Below are 27,113 nucleotides of genomic sequence, written 5' to 3'. Positions count from 1 at the left end.
GTAGGCAATTTTGGCTTCCCTTTTGCTCCCTTTTGCCTGGACCTGTGCAACTTGCCACTGAACCAACTGCTGCTCACAAGCAATATCTTCTGGCCTGGCAAAAGGTTTCAGCTAAACCCCAAGGTTTTGGGTTCCCTACATTGGCAGGCAGGAAAAAAGAAGAAGAGAAGAGAAAGAAGTTTTATCAGGTTCTTTGTGGGCCCTAGAAGAAAGATCAGAACTTATCCAGCTTGTTATATAGCCAGCTTGTCCTCATTTGGTATATTTAGGTCTGTGAGGGTGGAACCCTGATTGACTCCAGCTACAAAAGCTGAGACTGCTGAACAGAATATTGGGCTGAGGTATTGTTTAGCGAGTGTTGCTGCTGTTAAATCTTTGGATCTTATGGTGTATGTGGAAAGTGTTCAGTTTGGTTGTGTACTTTTTGATGTTTGGTTTATTGTTTATCACTACTTTTGTTATTTTTGTAGCTGCGTAATTTTTTATATGTTGTAAGCTGCCTTGAGCATGGTTTTATTTTGGAAACATGCCATGCAAATAAAATGATTGATTGTGCGGGTGCAGATGGACATACAAGTGCAGATTACAGTTTAATGCAGGGTTGCCATATTTCAGAAAGTGAAAATCCAGACACAAAAGTGTCTTATGGGTTGCCATACGTCTGAATTTCCCTGGACATTTCAGCTATGTCCAGGAAATTCTGGATGTATGGAGGCCCATAAGTCTATATTTTGGAGAATTTCCTAATGATTAGGAGTTTCAGGGGGTTACCATGGGCAGGGAAACCAAGAAGGTCGTGCACATCAGGTGAATATAACCCCTCTCCAATGTGAACAACCCCATGCAAATGTTGCATGCAATTTATCAGGGGGAGTGACCTTGCTGCATTTTAAGCTTCTAGTGCAGGCATAGGTAAACTCAGCCCTCCAGATGTTTTGGGACTACAACTCCCATCATCCCTAGCTAACAGGACCAGTGGTCAGGAATGATGGGAATTGTAGTCCCAAAACATCTGGAGGGCTGAGTTTGCCTATGCCTGTTCTAGTGTGACTATACCCTTACTTTCTTTTTAAATGAAAGCTGAGAATCTGGAGTTTATGGTTCATCTGGGGCAACTACCCCCTTCCCTTCCCCCATGAAGAGCTATGCTTTCTGTTAAATGAAAATTAATGGTTCCAGGAGCAGGGTACAGTCCACATGACTGTATGGAGGATGTCTTGTTAATTTCTAATTTTATCATTATAGTCTTTGCCCATAATCTTCCCTGGGCAACAAAGTTCAGAAATCCTTATAGACGTAGAAAATTGATTTGCCTTGACAATTGCTGGCTTTAGCACTATGTTTGTACAAAATATGTTATATGTTTCCTAACTAATTCATCTAGGCATGGATTAATGTAGCTCCCTGTTGTACTGAAAGGTATTACATTTATGGAATTACAGTTTTTGACATGTTTGTGGTGTTAGGAGATTGGAGTAGCAACATAACTTAAATGTTTGCTGTATTGCTGGAACAGTGGTAGGCGAGGTAGAAATTCCCATTGAAAATACATTGCTTCTGACGTAGCTACAAAACAACAGCAATGATAAAGTAGGAAATGTGGTACTTTTATACCTTTGGTTTTACTTATGTCTGCAAGAATAATTCAACATTTGGTAATAGCTGCTGGTGGCTGGTGAATTTTGCAGTTGATGAGATTGCAATTAAACAACAAGTATGTTTCTCCTTTCTCCCCAATATCCCCTTCACCCTGTTTAAACACAGTATTAAAATAAATCTGGTCAACTTGAGACCTACCTGGAACATGTACATTATCTGAAGTAGAAGAGGGCAATGAATTTCAGCCAGGAAGTTTGAATCTTTTTGGTTAGGGAAGATGATGAATAGGAAACTCACATTTAAATTCTGTACATCTTTGACCATGGTTAGTAAAATTTTCTGCTGTGGTGAATTTCATCTTGCATTTTATCTTCTCCCAGAACCATAGGAAGCATTGAATCATCCTATCTGAGGACAAAAAGAGAGTTCACATCACACACAGAGAGAGATAGTGTTCAGTGCTCTAGAGACAGACACTGTCTCTTTGCCAAACCTATCTTACAGGGGTGTTGTGAAGTTAAATGGGGAGAGAGGAAACCATGTACATCACTTGATGTCAGGGAGCCGACAAGGAGAGCAGGGCGTTCGCAGATCACAGAAAGACAAAGGAACACGGGCTAACTTACAGTTAGTTTCTTTATTCAGAAAGCAGAACAGAGAACACACAGACTGCTTGTGTGTGCTCAGACTGCTTGTAACTGCCCCTTCACTTCCTATTCCTCTGTGTCAGGCCCGTCCTTCTGCCTATGGCGAGCCCCAAGAGACCCTCCCTGTTTCTGCCTGGCTCTCTGCTCTTTAACATGCAAAAGACCCCTTGTTCTGCGAGGGGGGGGGCGCTTGCAGACTGTCAGCAGAGAAGCTGTCAGGGTGGCTCTGTGGTAGAACGGCCAAGTCTGATTCCCTTTGCTGGGGCACCTGCCTGTTTCCTCCTCTTCATCATCCTTCAAACTCCCAGTCTCCAGTACTTCCCAGCTCTCCCCCTCCTCTGGGGTGTGGCTGGTTTCCCACCACCAGGATTCAGGATCCAAAGCCTCCCCTTCTGTGCTTGCCCTGGGGGGTCTCTTGGTCAAGCAACTTCCACAACTCCTCATCCAGCCAATCCCTGACACTTGAGTTCCTTGGAGGAAAGGAGGGGACATAAATGTAATAAATCCATAGTAGGAATTTTCAGCAGCCCTCTGGATAGTGAAATACTTTGTGCTCCAAATGTGGACTTCGCTAGCAGGGCATCTGCCTTCAACACCTCCTCCAGATCTGGAATTCCTGTTTTTCTTATTCCTCTGCTGCCTCTTTTCAATTCTCTTTTTTCTTCTTCCCTCTCTCTCTCTCCTTGGGTGGGGTCAGGGCTTTCATAGCCAGCTTACTGGGCCCCGCTCAAGATCCTCCAACTCCCTTTCCCTCTTTAATCTTTTCCTGTCTTCCTGGGAGCCTTCCCTCAATGTTTGTTGTGTTGGACCATAGGCGCCCTCCTTCTGGCTCTGCAGTCCTTTTCTGTAGGTGCCCACCTCTCAAGGACCACAGAACCAAAATATACAAGGTCCCATTTTGACCACAGAAAATATGCACAGCTGGATTTTCCCCTGTTACAGAGAAGACAGGTCTTTGATCCAAGACTACTGGAGCACAGCCAGCTCCAAGCATTTGTCTGATGTTGTCCAGCTCACTATGAGCTAATCAATCTGTGGATGGAGCAGGGAGGTAAATGAGATGGCTTTGCTGTCTGTTACAATCCGTTGCTGTGTTGTCAGTCCACTGTGGAGAAAGGCACAGAAGGGATTTCAAAGGGAAGCCATCACAATGGATGTTATGTGGTTTCTAATATATACAGCTCAGATGGGCTGAGCCTGGAATTCCCTTACTTGAGTTCAATGGATCTCCATCACATCAACTACCGGTATTAGATGCTTATATTTGAAGCAACCCACAATCTTCCAAATATAATGTAAAAATATTTCTATGTATCTGTTATGCAGCTGGGACCATCTGTTCATTCAAACAAAATATACTTGAGTAGAAAATATAAACCAATGTTGGTAGTCCACAGAAACACATTATTTAGCATGTGGTAGCCAAATATTTTATTTCAGAGAAAATGAGAGAGAAATGGTACATCTCTGGCACATTCCCATAAATGTTGACACATTTCCATACATTTTTGCTTTCCATTCATTTGCTCTTTAAGGTCAGTATCAGCGATGAACCTGGCTTCTTAAACTAATCAGATTTTGTTATAAACTGCAATCCCTGCTCTGGATAACAGAAGAAACCAAGATTCAGAGAAAATGGAAATAAATATCTTTGAAGGCCTCATCCTGGCTTCAGGGCAGGAGGAGAAGAGAGGAGAGGAGGAGCACATGGCTCACTCATACTTGTATATGTAATGCTAAACAATGGTTTAGCATGATACTGACCACAGCCAGTGCCTGGTCTAGTGTTTTTGGTACCAGTGCTATATGTTATGACATCCTTCTCCAACCTGATGGCCTCTAGATAATAGCTGGACTACAACTCCCATCATCCCTTACCATTGACCATATTGTTTGGGGCTGATGGGAGCTAGAATCCAGCATCAACTGGTGGGGTTTTGGAGAAGACTGTTTTATGAGATCAGTAGGGTGGTGGGTCCATAAATTTTCTCAGTATTTTACTAAGAATATAAATGAGACATTACTGCAGTATCCCCTCCCTTCCATCTGTTGTTTCGCTTGTGTCACATGTTAGTTTGTAAGAGGGCAGGGATCTGTGATTTTGTACTCCATGAACACACACTGATGGCACAGCATAAAGACCTTACCTTTATCTGTACTGTAGCATCACCTTTTTTTCTTTTTTCTCTTTTCTTTTTTCATGCTTTCAGTTCCCCTCTTTCATTTTAGGCCATTCTTTTTCCTCTTGCTTTTTTACTTTTCTGTGGTTCACTCAGGTTCATGACTCAGAAAAAGCAGCCTTTCTGGTGGATTGGTTTTTTACCACAATTTCCTGTTGCTCTTCAACTCTACTTGGGTGTTCCGTTTGCCCGTAATCCTTACACACAACCAGGTTGAGTGGAGACAAGCGGGGATATCCCCTGTAGGGAGTAAGAAGTCTCCTCTACTCATAGAAGTTCCCTGCATGATTTAATGCCCTGCATAATTGGGGTTCTAAATCATACAATGCAGGAATATGCAGTTGTCTCATAGAGGGATCAAACCTATAACCTTTCAGATATCAGAACCATGCTCTAACCAGCTGAGCTATCCAGGTATGTGGGAGCATCTGCTAGCTCCCACTGCCCATTGAGGATGATGCCAGGGTAGAGTTTTGCATGCTTCTGCCAGCCTGTCCAACTCACGCACAGGGTTTACACCTGAACCAAATGGAATTTCAGGGTCTGCTACCCCATGTATTATTATTCTATTGGTTCTTGTCTTTTCCTGCTCTCCTCTCCTGTGAATGACAGTATGGATGACTGGATTACCAACCACTAGACACCCACACTTTGATGTGGTCTTCTGTATTCACCATAACTCTTTGTGTTTCTTTTGCTCCTTTGAACGCCATCACTCCTTTGTTCCATAATGTCATTTCCCCACAGATTTTAGGCCTCAATGGCCCATTTGTAGGGCCTGCTGTTTTAAATATCTTGCCAGGGAAGCAAAACATTCATTTTACTGATCCCCAGCAATAACGCCTTCTGTAGATAATGTAGACAGGCAGATAATGTAGAATGTATGACCTTTAAAAGTCAGAAATAAGGAGCTAATTAAAAAGTTGTGAAGTGACCTAAGATATAATTATAGATGCTGACCTACTTAATACAGCTTGAACACAAAGTAATAGGGGTAATTTGGGTGCCATTTTCTGTTAAATAACTACATTGTGCCTATAAAAAAATCAAAGAACTGGGAGAGAGGTCAGGTTTCTCCAGTCTATTATCTTGCACTGATGTAAGTTCTATTGCAAGAGGGTATAAATGGTTTCGTAATTTTATTCTGCTTGATATACATTCACAACAGAGGTAAAGAGCTGTTTAGCTACATGAAAGAATTTGAGTCTGTCCTGTAGTTTTAGATTTTAAATATGAGCTGTAGGTAGTTTTACTCTGCCCATGGGCCCAGAGGATGCCATTGATTGGCTATAAACAAATCTGACTGCTTTTAATTGGCTTCCCTGGGGAAATGTAAGCATCGGCTAAACCTCAGTGTTGTGGCACCCACCAACAGCCTACCATCTTGCAAAGGCAGACACAAGAGATACCTCATGGGGCTAAGAGAAAACAGACCAGGAGCGCCAACTGTGTGGGAAGCAATCCTTCAAGGGTGCAGTCAAAAGAGTAAGGCAGCAGCCTGAAATGTCAGACTCCATCCCATCTTGTTGCTTCACGCCAACCCCCCAATTCTTTGCTTTGAGTTTGAACTACAAATTAGCCCTTGGCCATGGCCTTACCATATGTCTGAAGCACCCTTATAGCACTTAGATAGCCCCGGTTTCCCCCAAGGAATTCTGGGAACTGTAGTTTGTCAAGGGTGCCAAAAGTTATTAGGAGACCCCTATTCCTCTTGCAGAGCCACAGCTCCTAGAGTGGCTTTTTAAATGGTGACACTACAGTATTCATTAAGAAATTTGGAATTGGTGTGTGGCAAAGATTCCAGCAAGGTGATTTTGTTTATTTATTCAGTGGTTCAACCGGAATGGTGAGGGAGAATGAACTGCAGGTTAAGAGGCCTCCCCAACTCTGCACCCCGTCCCCCAACCCCAGCTCCTAGAGTGGCTTAACTATCAATCCTTCTTCCCAGGGCACTCTGGGAAATGCAGCTCTGTGAGGGGCTAATTAGGACTATGCTGGACGAGATGGTGTTTTTTCTCAGATGTGGAGGGAAAAATATGGGGGGGACTCATACCTCCCACATCCCACTGATGGATAAGCAGCAGGGGAGGGATGGTAGCTCAATGATAAAGCATTTGAACACAGGAAGCTGTGTCATATTGAGCCAGACTGTTGGCCCATCTTAATCAGTATTATCCATACTAGAGGAGGAGAATCTCAGGGCTGGTGGCCAGTGTGGCCCTTCACTCCTGTCTATCTGGCCCTTGAGGCATTCTCCAGGCCACCCTCCCTCTTTAGGCACATCTGCTGCTCTGCTTCATGCCCTCCTTGAGAGTTTTTGCCTGGCTAGAATGTGTCCTTGCTCGCCTGGAGGGAGGATAGAGAGGGGTGTTTGTGCAGAAACTAGTCTGCTATAGAAAGGTAAAATCAACATTCATTGTTTCACCTACTTTTGCTCTGGTTCTGCACATCACTGGTATGTGGTCCCTAGAAGACTGACCCTTGGGCTGAAAAGGGGTATTTATCCCTAGCCTACACTGACTAGCAGTAGCTTTCCAGGGTTTCAGGCAGAAGTTACCCCTCTTCCTCCAGCCCTAGTTATTACAGTGGTACCTCTGGATGTGAACAGGATCCGTTCCTGAGCCCCGTTCGCATCCTGGAGTGAATGTAACACGTGACTGCACATCTGCGCCTGTCGTGCTTTGCCACTTCTGCGCATGTGCGTGACATCATTTTGAGCGTCTGCGCATGCGTGAGCGGCAAAACCCGGAAGTAATGCATTCCATTACTTCAGGGTTGCCGCGGAGTGCAACCCAAAAACGCTCAACCTGAAGCGTATTCATCCTGAGGTATGACTGTATTATTATTAATTGAATTTATATACCTCTCTATACCTGGAGGTCTCAGGGCGGTTCACAAAACACTGTGTCTAGCTGTGTTCAGGTTACAAACCAGTTTTCCTGGAGGGTAAAAGCTGGGCTTGGCTTTTCTTCCTGAATCTGCATGATATATGCTGCTTTAGAAACATGTGACAGGAGCTTTTGAGATGTCACTCTGCTAGCTGCAGTGCCCTGAGGGGGAAGGCAGGAGTGAAGAAGAGCAGGGCAGGGAACTAATAGCCACCAGCTCCTGAAGCTTGGGAGGGAATATATTTTGTTTATTCTAATGTATTTTAAATTGTAAAAGGCCTTGGGTTGACTTGGCAGGAGGGTGGCATATAAATGCAATATATAAATAAACTTAAATCCATTGGGTTGTGCGTTGGCCTTTGTGTTAGTGAATTGCTCTCACTAGATTTTGGTTCAGGCTGTGTATGATGACTGCAAGTCTTTGATGGAAAATAACTCAGCAGAGCAGATTTGGACAACATATGGCCTGTTGGTTACATGCAGCTCCTGAGGCACACTTGTACAGCCTGTGTGATCTGGATCATTTTTTTTATTAAAAAAAGAAAATAAAAACCCTCCTGCAACTAAAACAGGCAGATTTATCTGCATGTGATTTATCAAGTCATGATGTATTTCCATTGTGCATGAGAAACATTGGTCAGGTTCAGATGTAGAGATCTCTGTTGTATCTTTTTGTGCCCTTATTCAACAGATGGTGATGTGAAGCAGCATATAAATTGTTGAAATATATATATAACTCAGACCAAGAAACTATGGGGTTTGCTTGTTTTTCAAACTGAGAACATTGTGAATGCTTCTTGAGTCTAGACAGGAAATCTGTGGTTAATGCTCTGGTGGCAAACTGGTCAAAGTTTATCAGAATGACCCAGGAATATACCTGCTTTCAGGGACAAAAGAATGTATTGTGTGAAACATCTCTACTAACTTGTTCCAAACCAAATGTGTTTCCCCAACCAACAGGGCAATCCTATGCAGGTCTAATCATTAGTAAGTCCCATTGAGTTTAATAGGTCTTACAGATATAGGGATCTGGGGTTGCAACCTTGATGATCTGTAAATGTGAAGGAGTGTCTCCACCCCCATCGTTCTACCCGGACACTGAGGTCCAGCGCTGAGGGCCTTCTGGCAGTTCCCTAACTGTGAGAAGCCAAGTTACAGGGAATCAGGCAGAGGGCCATCTCGGTAGTGGCACCTGCCCTGTGGAACGCCCTCCCAGCAGATGTCAAAGAGAACAACAACTACCAGACTTTTAGAAGACATCTGAAGGCAGCCCTGTTTAGGGAAGCTTTTAATGTTTGATGCATTATTGTAATTTAATATTTTGTTGGAAGACGCCCAGAGTAGCCGGGGAAGCCCAGCCAGATGGGCAGGGTATAAATAAATTATTATTATTATTATTATTATTATTATTATTATTATTATTATTATGCAGCTAAAAAGCTCACTGAATATCTTTTGGTGATTGTGGGTTTTGTGTTTTTTCCCCCAGGAAAAAATCTTTCCTGTTTTCAGCTCTTTATGCTGCCTTTATATTTGGTGGTCGACATCTAATGAACAAACGAGCAAAATTTGAACTGAGGAAACCACTAGTGCTCTGGTCTCTGTGCCTGGCAGTCTTCAGGTAAGTTGAGGAATATGACAAGAATGCCCCTTAATCAATATCCTGTAATGCAGCCTACTCCAAACTGATATCCTCCATATGTTTTAGCCAACCACTCCCCTCAGTCCTGGACACCATGGCCAATGGTCAGTGATGGTGAGACATGCAGTTTAACTACATTATTATTATTTATTAAATTTATATACAGTCATACCTCAGGTTGAAGTAGCTTTGGGATGAATATTTTTGGGTTGCGCTCCGTGGCGACCCAGAAGTAACAGAGCATGTTACTTCCAGGTTTTGCCGCTTGCGAATGCGCAGGTGCTCAAAATGACGTCACGTGCATGCACGGAAGCGGCAAAACACGACACGCACTGACGCGCAGTTACGTGTTACATTCGCTTCAGGATGCGAACAGGGCTCCGGAACGGATCCCGTTCGCATCCAGAGGTACCACTGTACCACCCTATGCCCACAGGTCTCAAGGCGGTTCACAGGATAAAAGATACCAGGTTGAGGCCAGAGCAGTCTTTGGTCGCATGGCACCTTGACCAAGGATAAAATCCCCCCCATTTTCCCTTTCTTTCATGCCTTCCTGTGACTTGGACCCAGGTCACAGACCCACTTGACACGAGTTCAGTCGTGATGCTCCCACCACTTGACCTCTGCTCTGTTAGTCCTTAGTAGCAGGCAACACAAACCAGCTACTATGATAGCTCTAGAAGCTGTCAGTTCTTAGAAAAGCTAATTCTGTAACCTAGCAGCCTCTGTGGTTGGGAATTTTCACATCAAAAGTACAGACAGGAGGGAGGAGGTCCAAGCAGTGAGCTCACTCCCTCTCGCCTTCCATTCTGCGCCCCCTCAGTTCAGCGGCCTGTGTGAAGGAGCCACCTTAACAGCCCTAAATCTGGCCTTGGTGGGGGAAGGCTGCTTTAATTACTGCCGGTTTCTTAACCGCTTTCTCCAGCACGCTACAAGCATTGCGACAGGAAGGAAGACAACAACCACAAGGCTAGGCAAAGTGTATGAGCGAGAAAATTGCACTGTGCTACTGCCAGCTGCCCTAACATTGCAAACTTCAGCATTCAGTTGGTACCTGCACCAGGAACAGGCGTTGAAAAGGCTGGATGGAAATAAATGAAAGGCATGCAAACATGTTTCCCACATGGTGAAAGCACCCCCATGTGGCAAGAGTCTAGATTTCACATCCTGAAAAAGTGTGCTTTCTGCATGGAGCCTAATGGCTGTTGCAATAAGGTATGATTTAAAAGAACAGTGTAACTTTCAATCAGGCCTGACATCAGCATGCAGCCATTTTTGTTACCACCGCTGATGCCTGATCTAGCCCCCCACCTTTAATATAAGCTAAAGCATTCCTCTATAGCCAGGTTGTTGGCCTTTAAATATCTGTGGCCTTTTAGAAGTGGGTGGGATGTTTTTCATGTATTTCTCTTTCCTCTTGGTTTTAAAGTATCTATGTGGGATTTGCTTGGTTGTAAGTTGCTTTGGGTTGCCTTGTGCAAGATAAAGCAACTGACAAATTAATAATAATAATAATAATAATAATAATAATAATAATAATAATAGTCTGGGAACTGCCATTTTAATTTTCCACAGTGCCCTGGTGTGCCAGTTAGCTGTAGGCTAAATTCAGGGTGATGGCACTGGTATGCAAAACCCTACATATCTTAGGACCAGAATACTAAAAAAATCATATATAACATATATACCCAATGGATTGCTATGCTGTGCAGGGGAGCGCCTCCTGCAGATGCTGTTCCATGTGTTTGGTATAAGAATCAGAGATTTAATGTGGTGGCACTTTGAAATTCCCTCCCTTTATTTATTTATTTATTTAGCCACAATTTGAAATACAAAATTAAAAAAAAACAGTTTAAAAAACAGCTTAGAACCACCTTTTGAAAATCTTTTCTTTTCACCAATTTATTATAATTGTATTAGAACTCAGCTTTTCCTTCCAGCCATCTGAAACTTTCCTTACCATTTATAATCTGCTTAAACTATTTTATAGTTTAGGCTCATTTGAGTTCATTTATTTGCCTCACGGCTTTCTTACTTTTTTCATTGTTTGCTCAGGATAATTTTCAACAGGCACATAGATACATACTTTTCAGGGCTAAGTATTCTAGTTGCTATAACAACTGGATACCTTTGATCTTGTAAGAACCTTAAAGGGTATCCTCTAGAAACAGGTATTCTGCCTTTTCGGATTACTGTTCAAATCTCCAGATTACTGCAGTATTTTCAGATTCTGTTTGGAGCCTAGCCCTCTCCCGCCAACCCCAGTAACTTCACAGGGCTACATCCCTGAAGTATTCATTAAGGATTATGTCAGTGTTATACCATGCTTATGAATCCCTCCTGTGCCATCCTAAAGATTATTAAGTGGCTTCCTTAATTCCAATGAGATCTCTTGCCAAACAGAGTTTTAGCTAAAAAGTGAGTATTGCCTTTGCATATAAAATCCAGAAGCTGTCCAGTCTTGTTAACTGTGAATGTGGTGGAACTAAGATATTTCCTTAATTAAAAAAAATATGGTTATGCCCCAGTCTCCACAAGGCCTTCGCCAGACTTTGGCATAATTATAGAAGCTTTGATATATTTATTTGTAAATGCTGAATTTACCCACAAATGTATTTGAGCGGATGAGTAATTTCAAAATAAAGGAATCTTACAAAAGCAAGGACACTCTGTCTTCTGTAGCAATGAAATTCAGTATTGATTAATTCTAGGGGGTTACTTGGAAACTAGATGTGAAATGCTATGGAGAGGATATGGTGCTGCATATTTATTTCAAGAGTTCTGTTGCTCTAAAGCAGGGATAGGAAGCCTATGGACAGCCAGATGTTGTTAGACTCCAACTTCCATCATCTTGGACCACTGGCCTTTGTTGAGTGGCACTGATGGGAGTTAAGAGTCCAGCAACAACTGGAAGGCCCCTGCGCTAAACTGTATTGCCTCGCCAATCATCCTCACAACTAGAAGCCATGTCTCCCACACAGGAGACATGGAGGAAGTGTCCACTGTCTGTAAAGGGTAGCCTTGAACTCCCACATAGATTGTCACAAGGGTCATCTAGTCCAACCGCCTGCAATGCAGGAATCTTTCACCCAGGACCCTGAGATTAAGAGTCCCATGCTCTACCAGCTGAGCTATCTGTATGATAAGCTCTAAGTTGGGGAATAACCACTGTCCATGCTGGCTGGGACTGATGGAAGTTGGAGTCCAACAAAATCAAAGGAACATGTTTCCAATACAGTGGTGCCTCGCAAGACGAAATTAATTCGTTCCGCAAGTTTTTTCTTCTTGCGAGTTTTTCATCTTGCGAAGCACGGTTTCCCATAGGAATGCATTGAAAATCAATTAATGCGTTCCTAGGGAGACCGCCTTCAGACCAGGTCCGGGGACAGTCTGTCCCCGGACCTCCTCTGAAGGCTGACGGGGGGGAGAAGGACTTTTCTCCCCACCGCCAGCCTTCAGAACAGCCTTCTGAAGGCTGGCGGTGGGAAGAAAAGCCCTTCTCCCGCCGCCAGCCTTCAGAAGAGTTCCCGCAGGGCTGCCTAGGCTGCGGATAGCAGCCTGCTGCCCGGCGCGCGGGGCGTTCTGAAGCAGAGTGCCCCTCGCGCGGGGCAGACATCTGCAGCTTGGGGAGCCCTGCAGGACTTCCCCGCAGGGCTCTCCAAGCTGCGGATAGCAGCCTGCTGCCCCACATGAGGGGCGCTCTTCTTCAGAGTGCCCCTCACACGGGGCAGACATTCGCAGCTTGGGGAGCCCTGCAGGACTTCCCCGCAGGGCTCTCCAAGCTGTGGATAGGGGCAGCAGGCTGCTATCCGCAGCTTGGAGAGCCCTGCGGGGAACTCTTCTGAAGGCTGGCGGGGGAGAAGGGCTTTTCTTCCCACCGCCAGCCTTCAGAACAGCCTTCTGAATGTTGGCGGTGGGGAGGAAAACCTTCCTCCCACCGCAAGTCTTCAAGACAGGTCCGGGAACAGAGGAGAAGCGCTGCGCGCCTTCCCCTCTGTTCCCAGACCTGTCCTGAAGGCTTGCGGTGGGAGGAGGGCTTTCCTCCCCACCGCCAACATTCAGAAGGCTGTTCTGAAGGTTGGCGGTGGGGAGGAAAAACCCTCCTCCCACCGCAAACCCCGGGAACAGAGGAGAAGCGCTGCGCGCCTTCTCCTCTGTTCCTGGACCTCCCACCGTAAGCCTTCAGGACAGGTCCGGGAACAGAGGAGAAGGCACGCTGCGCTTCCCCGCTGTCCCCGGAGATTTCCCTATGGGCTTTCGTCTTGTGAAGCAAGCCCATAGGGAAATTCGTCTTGCGAAGCCGCTAAAAATCGGAAAACCCTTTCGTCTTGCGGGTTTTTCGTTTAGCGAAGCATTCGTCTTGCGGGGCACCTTAACTAAATTCTTCTGTGGGAACATTTTATTCAAGTATTCAGAAAGGGTGCAGTTTTCCCATGAGCATCTGGTTGGCTGCTATAAGAACAAGTTGCTGGACTAGATGGGCCTTTGACCAGATCCAGCGTCTCATGTTCTTAAATGGAGGTCAGGATAAGCACAATGAAGGTACTTCCTGCTTCTTGCACTCAGTAACTATATCTATTTTGTCTTCTGCTTTCTGACAATAACCGACTGCTTTTTGTTTTCTCTTTATGGTCATGAAGTATATTTGGTGCTGTTCGAACGGGTGCTTATATGGTGTACATTTTGATGACCAAAGGACTGAAGCAGTCAGTTTGTGACCAGAGTTTTTACAATGGACCTGTCAGCAAATTCTGGGCTTATGCATTTGTGCTAAGCAAAGCACCAGAACTAGGTGAGTGCCTTCTCTCCTTTTTCACTTCATGGGGTACATTTGGAGCAAAAGGACAAAGGTGTGACAGGTTTGTTCCATAGCAGTTCTCTTGTTTTATGGTATATTTGCAAATCGCCTTGATGTGCTTGAAAAAGGTGCTTGTTTGATTGCTTCATAACAGTGCTCGAAAAATGCCTTTAAAATTTTGCATTCAGTCAATATATTAATCAGCGTACAACCACTTGTATTTGTGGTCTCAAATGAGTTTTACTCAGTGGAGCAAAATTGTAATATAGTTAAGTCATTGTGGGTCACATTTGTGAAAAAAATAACAGATACAGATAAGAATAATATGAAGATGAAGAATATGTCGACGACAAACAAAAAGACTCTCAAAATTTCAGATGGAATAGTTGTCCTTAACTCATACTGTTTGGATTATTAAGGCTCATGGGTTCCTCACCATCTTCTAAGAGCAAGAAAGTAGCATTTTAGCAACCACACAAAGTGACCATTCACCAACCCAGTGAATGGCCAATGCAGCCAAAAAGCCTTAACCCATTGGTGGCGCAGAGTCTACCAACACAGATACAGTCATATATTGTTCATTCTGCAGTACTTCTACTCCTATCAAAATATTGTATATAACCAATACAATCTTCTCAAGGGTCAAACTTCTCAAGGGCCAACAGAACAGGAAAAAACAATAATACAGAAATCAGTCATATATATGACTGCCTGTTCATATGCCTGCCAACAGAATGGTCTAACAAATTCCTCACCTTGAAATAATGGCCAGTCCTAGTCTCCCTTCATCACTTAGTTTATGAAGATGTGTCTAAGCAGTTTCCTCACCAGCAGTTTTAAAAAGCTTGTAAGTAGCAAACCCATTTGCACATCTATGTTTGCTTATCCTGAAGCTTCTTAGGCAGATTCTAACTGGAAATAGGAAGCAGTGATTTGGCAGACGTTCCACAGCTTGTTTCTCAGGAAACCTCACAGGGCTTCCGACCCAACAAAACAATGATGACTATTAAGAATATGCTGTTTCAGTGCATTGCTGATTTTCAGCATCAGCCAGGAGATATTGTGTATCCTGCCTTACTCTCCTCTTGGGGCCCAAGGGAACCTGTGTTTCCCAAGTGCACTGACCAGAGCCAGACCTGATTCACATCATTTAGAATGGTACCACTTTGTACCCTTCAGACTGCTGGTGAGAATGTCCAGTGCCTTTTTCTAAAAAAAACCCACACGTTTAGGGGTACTCTCATTTTCCTACTCATATTGAAATACTGCCCCGAATTTGGCCAAACTTAGATTCACAAAATGTTTAGGGGTATGCATACCCCTGTGTCCCCCCAGAAAAAAAAAGCACTGGGAATGTATGAAAACCTATTGTGAGTTACCTACCGGTATATTAGTCCTGCAGTTGCTTATGGAAATGGGGCAGTGTTAGAAACTCATGTATATATAAGCTAGGCACCAAATGTTTCCTTAAACCAGCATTACAGTTGCCAAAATGGAATCTCTAGTTGCCATTTGGGGGCCAAACTGATCAAAAGTTGTATTTTTTCAATACGACTTTTTGGTTCCTGAAATTCATTCTGATTGTGCAGATAAAATATAACAGATATAATTCCACAGGCTGTCCTATTAGTGTGTGAAAACAGTCAAGATCCAAGGATCCCCAGGGATGCACCTCCAGATGGTGGAGATGTCAGGTGCCATCCTGGTGACCAGGCATCTTCACTTGGTCACAAAATGACCTGGCGAAATATGAACACTGATTTACTAATCAGCTTTACTGCTGATTTAGGTTACCATCCTAAGCACCACCATTTCACCCCCTTCCTCTTTGCAAGTAAACATGTAAGGGGTTGGGTTACAGGAACGAAGACACTGGTTCATATCCCTTACTAGTATTCTTTCGTTTGAGTTTTGAAGCAGGGGCAGCTGCAGGGCAGGGCAGCGATGTTACTGGCCTCCTGGAACCAGTGTCTCTGCAGCTTACCAGAGGGGTGAGGCAGTGGGAACGTTGGCACATTGCACACACATTGGTGGGGGTGCCAGTTTGGCTCTGCTGGGGCATTAGTACCACACCAACCTCCCTCACAATATACAAAATGATCTTAGAAAGAATCATGGAATAACTAAGTTTGATAGGGCATTGTTTACTTGCAATCTTTTCCTCTCTAAACGTATCTAAAGAGATATGTTTAGATATTGATAGAGTTTCCCCATAGAGGCAATTTCAATAAGAACATCCCAACTGGAGCCTGTGATGTTTCAGTCTACGAGAGAGCTGTGCCATTTTAGCTGGGGAGCGTCTTTTCAAGTAGATCTATTTTTTTTTTATAAAAATTTTTATTAAGATTTTTTACAGATACATATTTAACAAACAAAATAGGTTTCATAACATCTTTTCATTCTATTGCGGACTCCCTCACGTCTCCCGCTTCCACTCTCATCATTAAAAACGAATTTTTCCAAGCAAATTATCATCTTGTTTATACTCTTAAGTGCAATGTTTAGGTTAAACTCAAATAAAAAATTATAATTTTAATGGTAGACAGTTATTTCTGCTCTGGCTTCCTTGTTAGGATTCAACCAAATTACAATACTTTTGTAAATAAATCTTAAATTTCTTCCAGTCTTCTTCAACCCTCTCCTCTCCCAGGTCGCGGATTCTGCCAGTCATCTCGGCCAGTTGCATATAGTCCATCAGCTGCATCTGCCATTCTTCCAGTGTTGGTAGATCTTGGGTTTTCCAGCTCTTAGCAATAAGTATCCTTGCCGCCGTTGTAGCGTACATAAAAAATGTTCTATCCTTCTTTAACACGTTCTGGCCGACCATGCCCAGAAGGAAGGCCTCTGGTTTCTTGGTGAAGGTATACTTAAATACCTTTTTTAACTCATTATATATCATTTCCCAAAAGGCCTTCACTTTAGGGCAGGTCCACCAGAGGTGAAAGAATGTTCCTTCATTTTCCTTACATTTCCAACATTTGTTATCAGACGAATGGTGTATTTTAGCCAATTTCACTGGGGTCATGTACCATCTATATATCATTTTCATTACATTTTCCTTCAGAGCATTACATGCTGTGAAGTTCAGCCCGGTAGTCCATAACCTTTCCCAGTCTTCAAACATAATGTTGTGCCCAATATCCTGGGCCCACTTTATCATAGCCGATTTAACCAATTCGTCTTGTGTGTTCCATTTCAGCAGCAAGTTATACATTTTTGAAAGTACCTTGGTCTTAGGTTCTAGCAGTTCTGTCTCCAGTTTCGATTTCTCCACCTGGAATCCTAACTTTTTATCAATCTTAAACACTTCCTTAATCTGAGCATAGTGTAACCAGTCTCGCACTTTATCTTTCATTTTCTCTAAACTCTGCAGTTTCCAATTGTCTCCATCCCTTTCTAGTATTTCCCAATATTTTGGCCAATTGGCCTCCATATTGGGTCTTTTTCGGGCCTTGGCCTCCAAAGGTGACAGCCACCTCGGTGTTTTGTTTTCTAATAAGTCTTTGTATCTTGTCCAGACATTAAATATTGCTTTTCTGACAATATGGTTCTTAAAGACCTTGTTGATCTTAACCTTGTCATACCATAAATATGCATGCCATCCAAATGCATTGTTAAAACCTTCCAAATCCAGCACATCCGTGTCCTCCAGAAGTAGCCAGTCTTTTAGCCAGCAGAAAGCTGCGGCTTCATAGTACAACTTTAAGTCTGGCAGGGCAAAGCCCCCTCTTTCTTTTGCGTCCGTTAATATCTTAAACTTAATTCTGGGCTTTTTGCCCTGCCAGACAAATTTGGAGATATCTTTCTGCCACTTCCGGAAGCACTCCGTTTTATCTACAATCTGCAATGTCTGAAACAAAAATAACATTTTTGGCAATACATTCATCTTAATAGCAGCTATTCGACCTAACAATGAAAGTTTCAGTTTTGACCAGCTATCCAAGTCTCTCTTAATTTCAGACCAACATTTTTCATAATTATCTTTAAACAGACTCAAATTCTTTGCTGTTATGTTTACCCCTAGGTATTTAACTTTCTTAACCACAGTTAACTCTGTCTCTCTCTGAAACCGTTCCGACTCAATATCTGTCAAGTTTTTTCCCAACACCTTGGTTTTTTGCTTATTTAGTTTAAATCCCGCCACCCGACCAAAATCCTGGATTAGTTGTAGTACTCTTTTCGTACTAGATTCTGGCTCCTGTAATGTCAGAACTAAGTCATCTGCAAACGCTTTAAGTTTGTATTGTTTCGCTCCGACCTGTATCCCTTCCACCAACCTGTCCCCTCTAATCGTGTTCAAGAGCACCTCCAGGACCGAGATAAATAGTAACGGGGAAATCGGACAGCCTTGTCGTGTTCCTTTTTCAATTTTAAACTCTTCTGTAACCACATTGTTAACTATCAGTTTAGCCTTTTGTTCTGAATATATTGCATCAATCCCATTCTCAAACCCCCGGCCCACTCCCGTTTCTTTTAGATTCCCTTTCATAAACTTCCAGGATATGTTATCAAAGGCCTTCTCCGCGTCTATAAAAATTAAAACAGCTTTAGTATTTATGTCTGTTTGTAAAAGCTCCAATATATCTATAATGTTCCTTGTATTGGCAGACATGTGTCTACCTGGGAGAAAGCCTGCCTGGTCTTTATGGATTACTTTGTTTAAAACCCTCTTGAATCTACTTGCCAAAACGTCTGCGAATATTTTGTAATCCACATTTAAAAGGGAGATGGGACGGTAGTTCTTAAGCTGTGTCTTTTCAGTTTCCGATTTTGGTATCAATGTGATGAAAGCTTCTTTCCACGATTCTGGCGCCTTCTTCCCCTCTAGAATTTCATTGCTGACCTCCATCAGTGGTTGTATCAAATAGTCTTTCAATGTCTTATAATACTTGGAGGTCAGCCCATCTGGTCCTGGTGATTTGCCCTGTTTCATATTTTGGATGGCCTGCTCAATCTCTTGTCGTGTTATTTTGCCATTCAGAATTGATCTATTTTCTTCTGACAACTTTGCCAGTCCATTTGTCTTTAGAAATTGTTTAATCGCTGCTTCATCTTGTGGCCCTTGAGTGTATAATTTTTTGAAATATCTCTGGAAACACTTTCTAATCTCTCCGGGGTTCTGGATACATCTTCCTTCAATCTCTAAGTTTGTCACTGTGTTTAACTTTTGTCTCCTCTTCAACTGCCAAGCTAGCAGCTTTCCACATTTATTAGCCGACTCAAAAGTTTTTTGTTTCATTAGTTTGATTTTCCATTCTATTTCCTGATTTATCAGTTTACAATACTGTGCTTGGTAAAGTTTGATTTCTCTCAGAATCGGCTGGGACTTCGGATTAAGTCTTAACTTCTTCTCCAACTCCTTGATTTTTTCCAAAATTTTATCTTTCCTTTCGTTTTGTTTCCTTTTCTTTACTGTGTTCTGTTGTATCAGGAACCCCCTCATCACGGCCTTACTTGCGTCCCAGATAGTTCTTTTTTCCACTGTGGTGTTCATATTGATCTCAAAATAATCCTTTAGGGCTTTTTGGGCCTTCTTAGTGATCTCCTGATCTCTAAACAGGCCATCATTCATCTTCCATCTGAAGGAACCGGTTGGAATCAATGTCATGTCCATTCTCAGTGCGTTATGGTCGGAGCATGTCTTTGGGCAGATTTCCACCTTTCTGATCTTAGGTGCCAGACCTCTAGTTATCCATATCTGGTCGATTCTTGTCCAAGTCAGTTGGGCTTCAGAGAAAAATGTTCCTTCCCTTCCCAAGGGGTTTCTCACTCTCCAAATGTCAATCCAGTCCATATTGTCTGTCATTTCAAAGAAGGTCTTTGGTAGTCTCCCATCTTTAGAAATTTTTTGGCTCTGTGACTTATCCATATTGGTTGATACAACTCCATTCATATCTCCCATCATAATGATGTTGTTGTAGTCCAGATAGTCCAGCATGGTCTCATGCAACTTCTTATAGAATTCCGATTTTCCTTCATTTGGAGCATAAATTCCTAATATCAGTATTTTTTCCCCTTGATGTTGTATTTCTATCGCCAAAATTCTTCCATGCTCATCTTTAAACAGAAATTTAGGTGAAAGGCTCTCTTTTGCATAAATTACCACACCTCTCTTTTTAACTGTATCCGAAGATATAAATTCCTGACCAAGTCTTTTATTTATTAACACTTTTCTGTGGAGCCTGGTCACATGTGTTTCCTGTAAGCAAATAATGTCCAAATGTTCCTTTTTTAAAATGTGAAAGATTTTTCTCCTTTTTCCTGGAATGTTACAGCCATTTATGTTCCAGCTCAAAAGTTGCAGAGACATCCTGAATATATCTGGTTATTCTTGCTGTGGGGGTACCTTATTGTCAGATTTTTGGGGGTCCGAGGGTGCAGGAACCCCCGGAGGTTCAGGCCCTGGGGGTAATCCAAGTCCCTTATGAAGATCTTCTCCGTGTGCCACCAAAAACTTGTCTCTATCCTCCGGCGTTCTAATTTTAATCTTCCTCCCTCTGAAAGTAAACGACAACCCTTGGGGAAACTCCCACCTGAAGATGCTTTTCAAGTAGATCTAATCTTCTAAGTAGTGTATTAAGAACTGAGTTGTGGGGAGATTTTCTGTCTTACGCTCTTTCTAAAGTCGTACATTGTTCAGAAAGCAATTTGTATCTCTATACGTAAAATTCAGGGATTTGATTCCAGTTGCACAATATTTTTCATTTGCACAGTACTTTTCTTCTCCCTAAATGTAAAGTTAATTTGTGTTGGAACCTATTGACATGACTAAATGTAATGACTTCAGAGACCATACTATAATTAGGGCTTGGATTGATATGCATTTTCTTCATCTATATTTAACTTTCATTTTCCTCAGGCTAATACAAGATAAATAGCCATTATCCATGCTTAGAAAGATAATAGGTTATTTCAAAAATGTATTTTAGTTTTTTCTCAGTAATATCTTATGTCAAATGTCTACCTTTGCTTAAATTCCGTGAAAACCCAGTCATAAGTTGACTTTTGATTCTATCACTGCAATCCTATACATGTCAACTGAAAAGTCCCATTTGAGTTCGATGGGACTGACTCCCAGGTCAGTGGGAGTAGGATTGCAGCATCAATCTCATTGAAAAATTGATCTTTGCAACTAAATTGGACAAAAAATTCCTAAACGACCTTACATAGGTTTTGACAGTATAATCAACTGCAAATGTTCTTGGGTGACACGGATGATCTACAATAGAACCACTTCAGACTGGTTTTAGGCCAGGTTATGGGACAGAATTGACTTTCTCACCCCACTGGATGACCTGAATCAGGAGAGGTAGTGGGGGATTGCAACCCTGCCATGCTTACTTAATCTCTCAGCATCTTTTGTACCATTCACCATGGTGTCATCCTGGATCAACTGAATAGGAGAGGTATCAGAGATACTGTATCACGTTAGTTCCATTCCTACCCAAGAAAATAACATTGGGCAAGTACTCTTGTGCTATGGGGTTCTGCAGGGCACCCTTTGGTCTCAAATGTTGCTTAACATCTGAAGCTACTAGAAGTGGCCATTAGAATTTTTGGAGCACGGCGCCATTAGCATGCTGGCGACACACAGCTCAATTTCTCTATAACAGGGATGTCCAACAGGTTGATTGCAATCTACCGGTCAATCACAGGGCATCCCTGGTCTATCCTGGTTGATCGTCAAGAAAGCTCAACAACTTTGGTCAATACAATGGGTAGATCACTGCCAGGTTTTTTTTAGTGGGAGTAGATCACAGTCTCTTGGAAGTTGGACATCCCTGCTCTATAACATCTGAATCAGAAGCGGCTGTGCAAATTCTGGACCAGGGCCTTAATGGACTGGGTAAGGGCCAATAAACTGAGTGTGAACCCTGGGGAGATTGAAGTTTTGTGGTTTCCATGTCTGGAAGATAAGTAAGTTGCCTGTGTTCGATGGGCAGGTAAATGTCTAAATGGGCAGGTACATAGTTTGGGGGTAGTCCTGATTGCATCTTTGTTATTAGAGGGCCAGGTGACTTCTGTGACTAGGAGTGCCACCTAATTCACAAGTACGCTTCAGGGTTCTAACATTTTTCTTATTTTTTTCCTCCCCCCAGGAGATACAATATTTATTGTTCTTAGGAAACAGAAGCTTATCTTCCTCCATTGGTACCACCATATTACTGTACTGCTTTACTCTTGGTACTCATACAAGGACATGGTAGCTGGTGGTGGCTGGTTTATGACCATGAACTATGGAGTGCATGCACTCATGTACACTTACTACGCCTTGCGGGCTGCTGGCTTCAGAGTGTCCCGGAAGTTTGCCATGTTTATCACACTATCACAGATCACACAGATGTTCGTGGGCTGCATCATCAACTACCTGGTCTTCGCCTGGATGCAACAAGGCCAGTGTCACTCACACATTTCCAACGTCATCTGGTGTTCTCTTATGTACCTCAGCTACTTTGTGCTCTTCTGCCATTTCTTCTTTGACGCATATGTTAGCAACACCAGAAAAACAAGGAAGGCCGAGTAAAGCTAGAAAGGAGAGAGAGAAAGAAGCAGCTGCTCAGGTCATCCACAAAATGGCAAACACAAAGAGGGGGAGAGAGAAAGAGAGGAGGGGGGGACAGAAATGGCACAAGAAGGAAACATTTATATATGGTGCAACTAAAACTCAGCAGCTGAGGGACAGCTAAGTTTGTTCAAAACCAGTAAGTTTATGATCCTGTCATGGTGAGGACTCACTGAATGATCTTGCATCTCAAAAGGCTGCTGTAAGACATCTTCCTTCTTAGACATCTTACTGCTCTTAAAAAAAACAACCACACTTTTTTTTTAAGAAGGGGGGGAAAGCAAAAGAAAATAATGATTTTGCAAAATAAAATGTTAAAATAAATGGTTTCCCTGAGCATAGATGACTTTTATTTTTAAAAAGCAAACTAATTATTTATATATACTTTCTAACGTGCTGTTTTTAAAATACAAAACTTGAACAAGATTTGAGCAGAGGAAACACACAATCTGTGTCATATGAACATAGGACTTTGACCTGTCAGAGCTGCATCTAGCCCCATAGAGTCTCCTCTGACTGGCAGCTGCTTTGCAAGGTCTCAGGCAGATGTTCTGCAACCTAACAGCCATTAAGAAATAGAAATAAAAACTCAAAGAGTCCCAGGATCAAACCTGCCATTTTCTGCATGCAAAGTACCTTCTCTCCCACTGAGCTCTGACCCCCAACAATACCAGATTTTTGCAAAGTTAAAAGTTATCTCCTTGAAAGAGTTGAACCCTAAAAGCTTCAATGTGAAAATGAAAGGTTAATCTTGAGTGCCTGCTATAGACAGCCGTTTAAGCTCAATTGAAGTAATAAATGGAGAGGAATTGGTTGGGTTTCTGTTTTGTTTTTAGTACTGTGTATTATGCTGTGAGAAGACCTGGTATGAGATATTGATTTGAGAATTAAATACTGTTGAGATGCAGTATCAGAGAGAATGTGTTCCAGTGCATCGTCTGGTCAAAAGCAATGTGTATAGAAGAGCAGTTTAATATACAGCCAGTTATAATTAAATATGCTTGGGGCTAGTAATAAAGGAGAGCAAGGAAAATGAATCAAGGAGCTAAGAAAAGGCAGAGTAGGCCAGTCCTCAACGTGCCCTACAAAATACTGGTGAGAAGCATTTGAGAGTCATAGTACAGTATATAATTTATTTTTCTGAAGTCTAATTCTCGCACAGGATGGCTCTGAGTGTGATTGCTGTGGGTGCATTTTGTTGGGAATATATCACCAACATCACTTGCCCAAAGTCAATTCCAGGGACTCATCAAGCACAGGTTAAAGAGTAAGAACCATAACAAGGGAAAGAAGGAGTCTTGAGGTTGCCCAACCACAGCCAGCCCTCAGGCAACGGACTGCCTGAGAAGTATTATATTTCTCTTTAAATTTCAGCTATTCTTTCCAAATTGGCATCTATCGTTATAAAAAGAACATGCAAATTTTATGCTAACTGTGCCCTCTTGTTTGTTTTTGGGCAGGGGGCGGGGGGGACGGTGATTTCTTCTTTTTTGGTGCTGTGCAAACGGCCACCCTACAGACAGATTCATTTCATGCAGTCTCTTTCGAGAAGCTGAATAGATTCTGATGTGACGCTTCCCTATGCGCACAGGGCCCATGAGGCGAGGTGAGGCAGTTGCCTCAAGGCAGCAGGCTCTGCAAGCTGGGAGGGGCAGCTGATCCTGCCTCCATGAACCTAACATTGCCTATCCCTCCGCCAACCCAGGACCCTTAACAAATTCCAATTCCTGGGGGTACCATTTTCTGATTCAGCTCAGGCAGCAGAGTATATTGAGCTGGCCCTGTGTGCACACATCCACCACAGGAATTGTTTCAAAAGCCATCTTGCGAATGCAAAACATTATGGTGGGACTGGTCTTTGGAACAGGAAATGGTACTTTAAAATATCCTGATCGTGGCAGCTTCCATTTTGATTCTAGCGCTGCCCATGATGGTTCCCACCACATGATCTGCAAAGTCATTTTCATGAAAGACAAAAATGTGATTTTTAATATTATTATTATTTTTGAGGAGACGCATGCAAAATGTCCAGTTCTGCTCCTAGCACATAAATCCAAAATCCCAAGAACCATGAGCAAGCAAGGAGCCATCATGGGCAGACGAGAACAGCAGCTGCTATAAACACAGAACAGCCCTGAAGTTACAGCAGTCAGTAAATGCAATTGGAGTGACAGGTGCAAAGACAAATGGGAAAACTAAATATCTTTAGAGAGGGTGTTTTTAGTGTTGGATGAAAACTTCAGGAAAAAACAACCCTGTGGTATGGTACATATTTTATATTTTTATGAACTTTGAAGAATAGATATCTGCAACCTTAATAGTGTTCTACAGGATTATATGTGACTTTAGGTAACACTGTGCTTCTGCATTTGGCTCACAAGCAATGCAAAGATGTTTAAAGTGCCCTCATCTGGTCACTTGGAGATACTACAGTAAAAGGCATACGCTTGGCGTCATCACACTGAGGGTTTTAAATGGGAAGGGATTGAAAGCCTAAATGCAGTAATTGTGCTGCAACAAATTAACTCTAATGTCCAGAGAGAACTATTCTTAATTTTTTTAAAAAAATGAATTCTGTAGAAAAATATACTGTAGCATCTTTGGTCGCTTAAAAAGACACCTGGTTCTTCAGTCAGCTGCAGATAAAAGGACAACCTCAGAGAAATAGCTGAAAAGAGCCATATTTTCTACAAGGAAAAGTAGATTGTATTATCTGTAAGATTTCAGTCCTTACAAAGCCAAATAAAATGTGTAAACGTTCCTAGTACTTCAAAGAAACAAGTGTGTAAACTTGATGTTATAACTGTGTTAACATAGTATTCTCAATCGTATCAGTTTGGTAGTTTTAACTAAACAATTAGAAGAACTAGCAGAACCAATTAAGAACTGCTGTTCTACATAGAAAAATCATACATGCCTATAACTACAACCATAACACATATGTGAGCTGTCCAAAAATAAAAAATAAAAACCTGGGTGGGGGCAAAATCTCCACCCTCCCCAGCTAATGCAAAATATTCTCAACTTCCCTGCTTTGAGACTGTACAATACCAAGTAATATTTTCCCTTATTTTTGCTTCAACTGTGCTGTCCACCATTCATGACGAAAAGCTGATGTAATATTCTGTTAGACATAACAAGGGCTTTTAGTGTTTCACCTTGTGTAGAAAAACTGCTGCATTCTATATTATATGAACAGTGTTTTAAGAAAAGGAAATTGGAAAGCTCTCTGGAGTTTAATCATAACTGTGAAAAATGGTGAGGGAAGTTTCTGTCTGTGTCATTTAAGTTATTAATGTTCTGACATTGTTATATGGTACAAACCCCCCTCCCTAAGCAAATTGTTATGTTCAGTGAAACATATGACATGATCTTAAATTATAGACTCCTGTATAAATGGAAATATCAATTAAAATGTATAAAAAATTAATAATGTTACTTTACAGTTTTGGGAGTAGATTCTATTCCACAATGAGCCTTTTCTGCCTAAGTATTTCTCCCCAGTTTCTAATATTTGAAGTAAACCAAAACCAGTTATTATAGAATAACAAAATTATTGGGCAGCAGTAGTGAGTAACTTTCAATGGTGCCATTCATTTTTGTGACTCTTGTTCCTCCTGTTGTGCTGACTGATCTGGTGAATCAACACTTCCACAGATCTTATCTTGAAATAAATGAAAAGGTATTTCATAAGGGAAGCCAATACTGCATTATAGTTTCTTTTCTCTATAAATCAAAGGAACAAACAACAGTAATCACAGCATACATAAGAAGCTAAAATCCTGGACATGTTCACCTGGGAGTAAGTCCTATTGAAATGAATGGGGCTTACTTCTGAGTGGGCAGACATTGGATTGCTCTGCAAATTTCAAAATGTGTTTTTCTTCCACTTACACTCTTGCATTAACGGCAATGATACTTTAGACTCTCAAAGTTTAGAGGTAAAGAAAGGTATTCTTAATATCACTTGTGAAAAATGCTTCAATTCTTCTACCATGATTAAACAGTGATTACTATTCTTGTTGTTGCTATTGCATTTAGTTATTCAGACTTTTTGTGTTCAAACACCCAAATAAACATCACAAGAAACAAGCAAGCTATTGACAAAAAAAAGTATAGGATGTTTACAGAGGTAATAATTCTAAGAAATGTGTTCTCACTTATTTGGATGTAAGTGCCATTTAATTTAACGGTGCTTGCTTCTGAGTAGATGTGTATATTGTACTGTTATGTCCCATTAGGACTGCACTGTTATATCCCATTATTTGAAATGTGAAAATGTAAACATAAGCTAACTTTCCCATTGAAACCAATGGTTCTTAAAAATGCTTAATTTTAACTTGATTGTGCCCATTTTCTTATGCTGATATGTGTAGTATTTTGAGACAAATGGACATTTTACACCTCCTTTAGTTTTCTTCTCAAAATCTATAAAAACAATTAATAGCTCCATCCTGTCCACCACTTTTGGGTCAGTATCACACTGAATTCAGAAGGATTACTCATTCATGAGTTTGAATTATGAGACTCAAAGTAATTCAGAAAAGCCCTTCAGAAACCAATGGTACCTCAATCTTTGAATCTCGATAAGGGGAAAGGGTCTTTGCTATCCAACTAAGAAATGCTCAGAGAAGACCCACTGAAAAATGGACTTTTTCGTTGATTTTAATTGGTATACTCTAGCACAGGGGTCAGCAACCTTTTTCAGCCGTGGGCCAGTCCACTATCCCTCAGATCATGTGGTGGGCCAGACTATTTTTTTTGGGGGGTGAACGAATTCCTATGCCCCACAAATA

General features: G+C 42.0%; 1 protein-coding gene across 1 annotated transcript in view; it reads left to right on the top strand.

Annotated features, from left to right (window-relative positions):
- ELOVL6 (ELOVL fatty acid elongase 6) overlaps positions 1 to 26,333 on the top strand; it is a 78,093-nt gene extending 51,760 nt beyond the window's left edge. Inside the window, exons 2-4 of the mRNA XM_081925416.1 lie at positions 8,804 to 8,935; positions 13,597 to 13,748; positions 21,854 to 26,333. Coding sequence (XP_081781542.1) covers positions 8,804 to 8,935; positions 13,597 to 13,748; positions 21,854 to 22,278 — 709 coding nt within the window. The 3' untranslated portion in view covers positions 22,279 to 26,333. The remainder of the gene's footprint in view (positions 1 to 8,803; positions 8,936 to 13,596; positions 13,749 to 21,853) is intronic.
- The last annotated feature ends 780 nt before the right edge of the window (positions 26,334 to 27,113 follow it).

This window comes from Podarcis melisellensis (genome assembly GCF_964234715.1).
Source record: "Podarcis melisellensis genome assembly, chromosome: 9".
NCBI classification, from domain to species: Eukaryota; Metazoa; Chordata; class Lepidosauria; order Squamata; family Lacertidae; genus Podarcis; species Podarcis melisellensis.
This window is presented reverse-complemented; position numbering and strand designations above follow the sequence as displayed.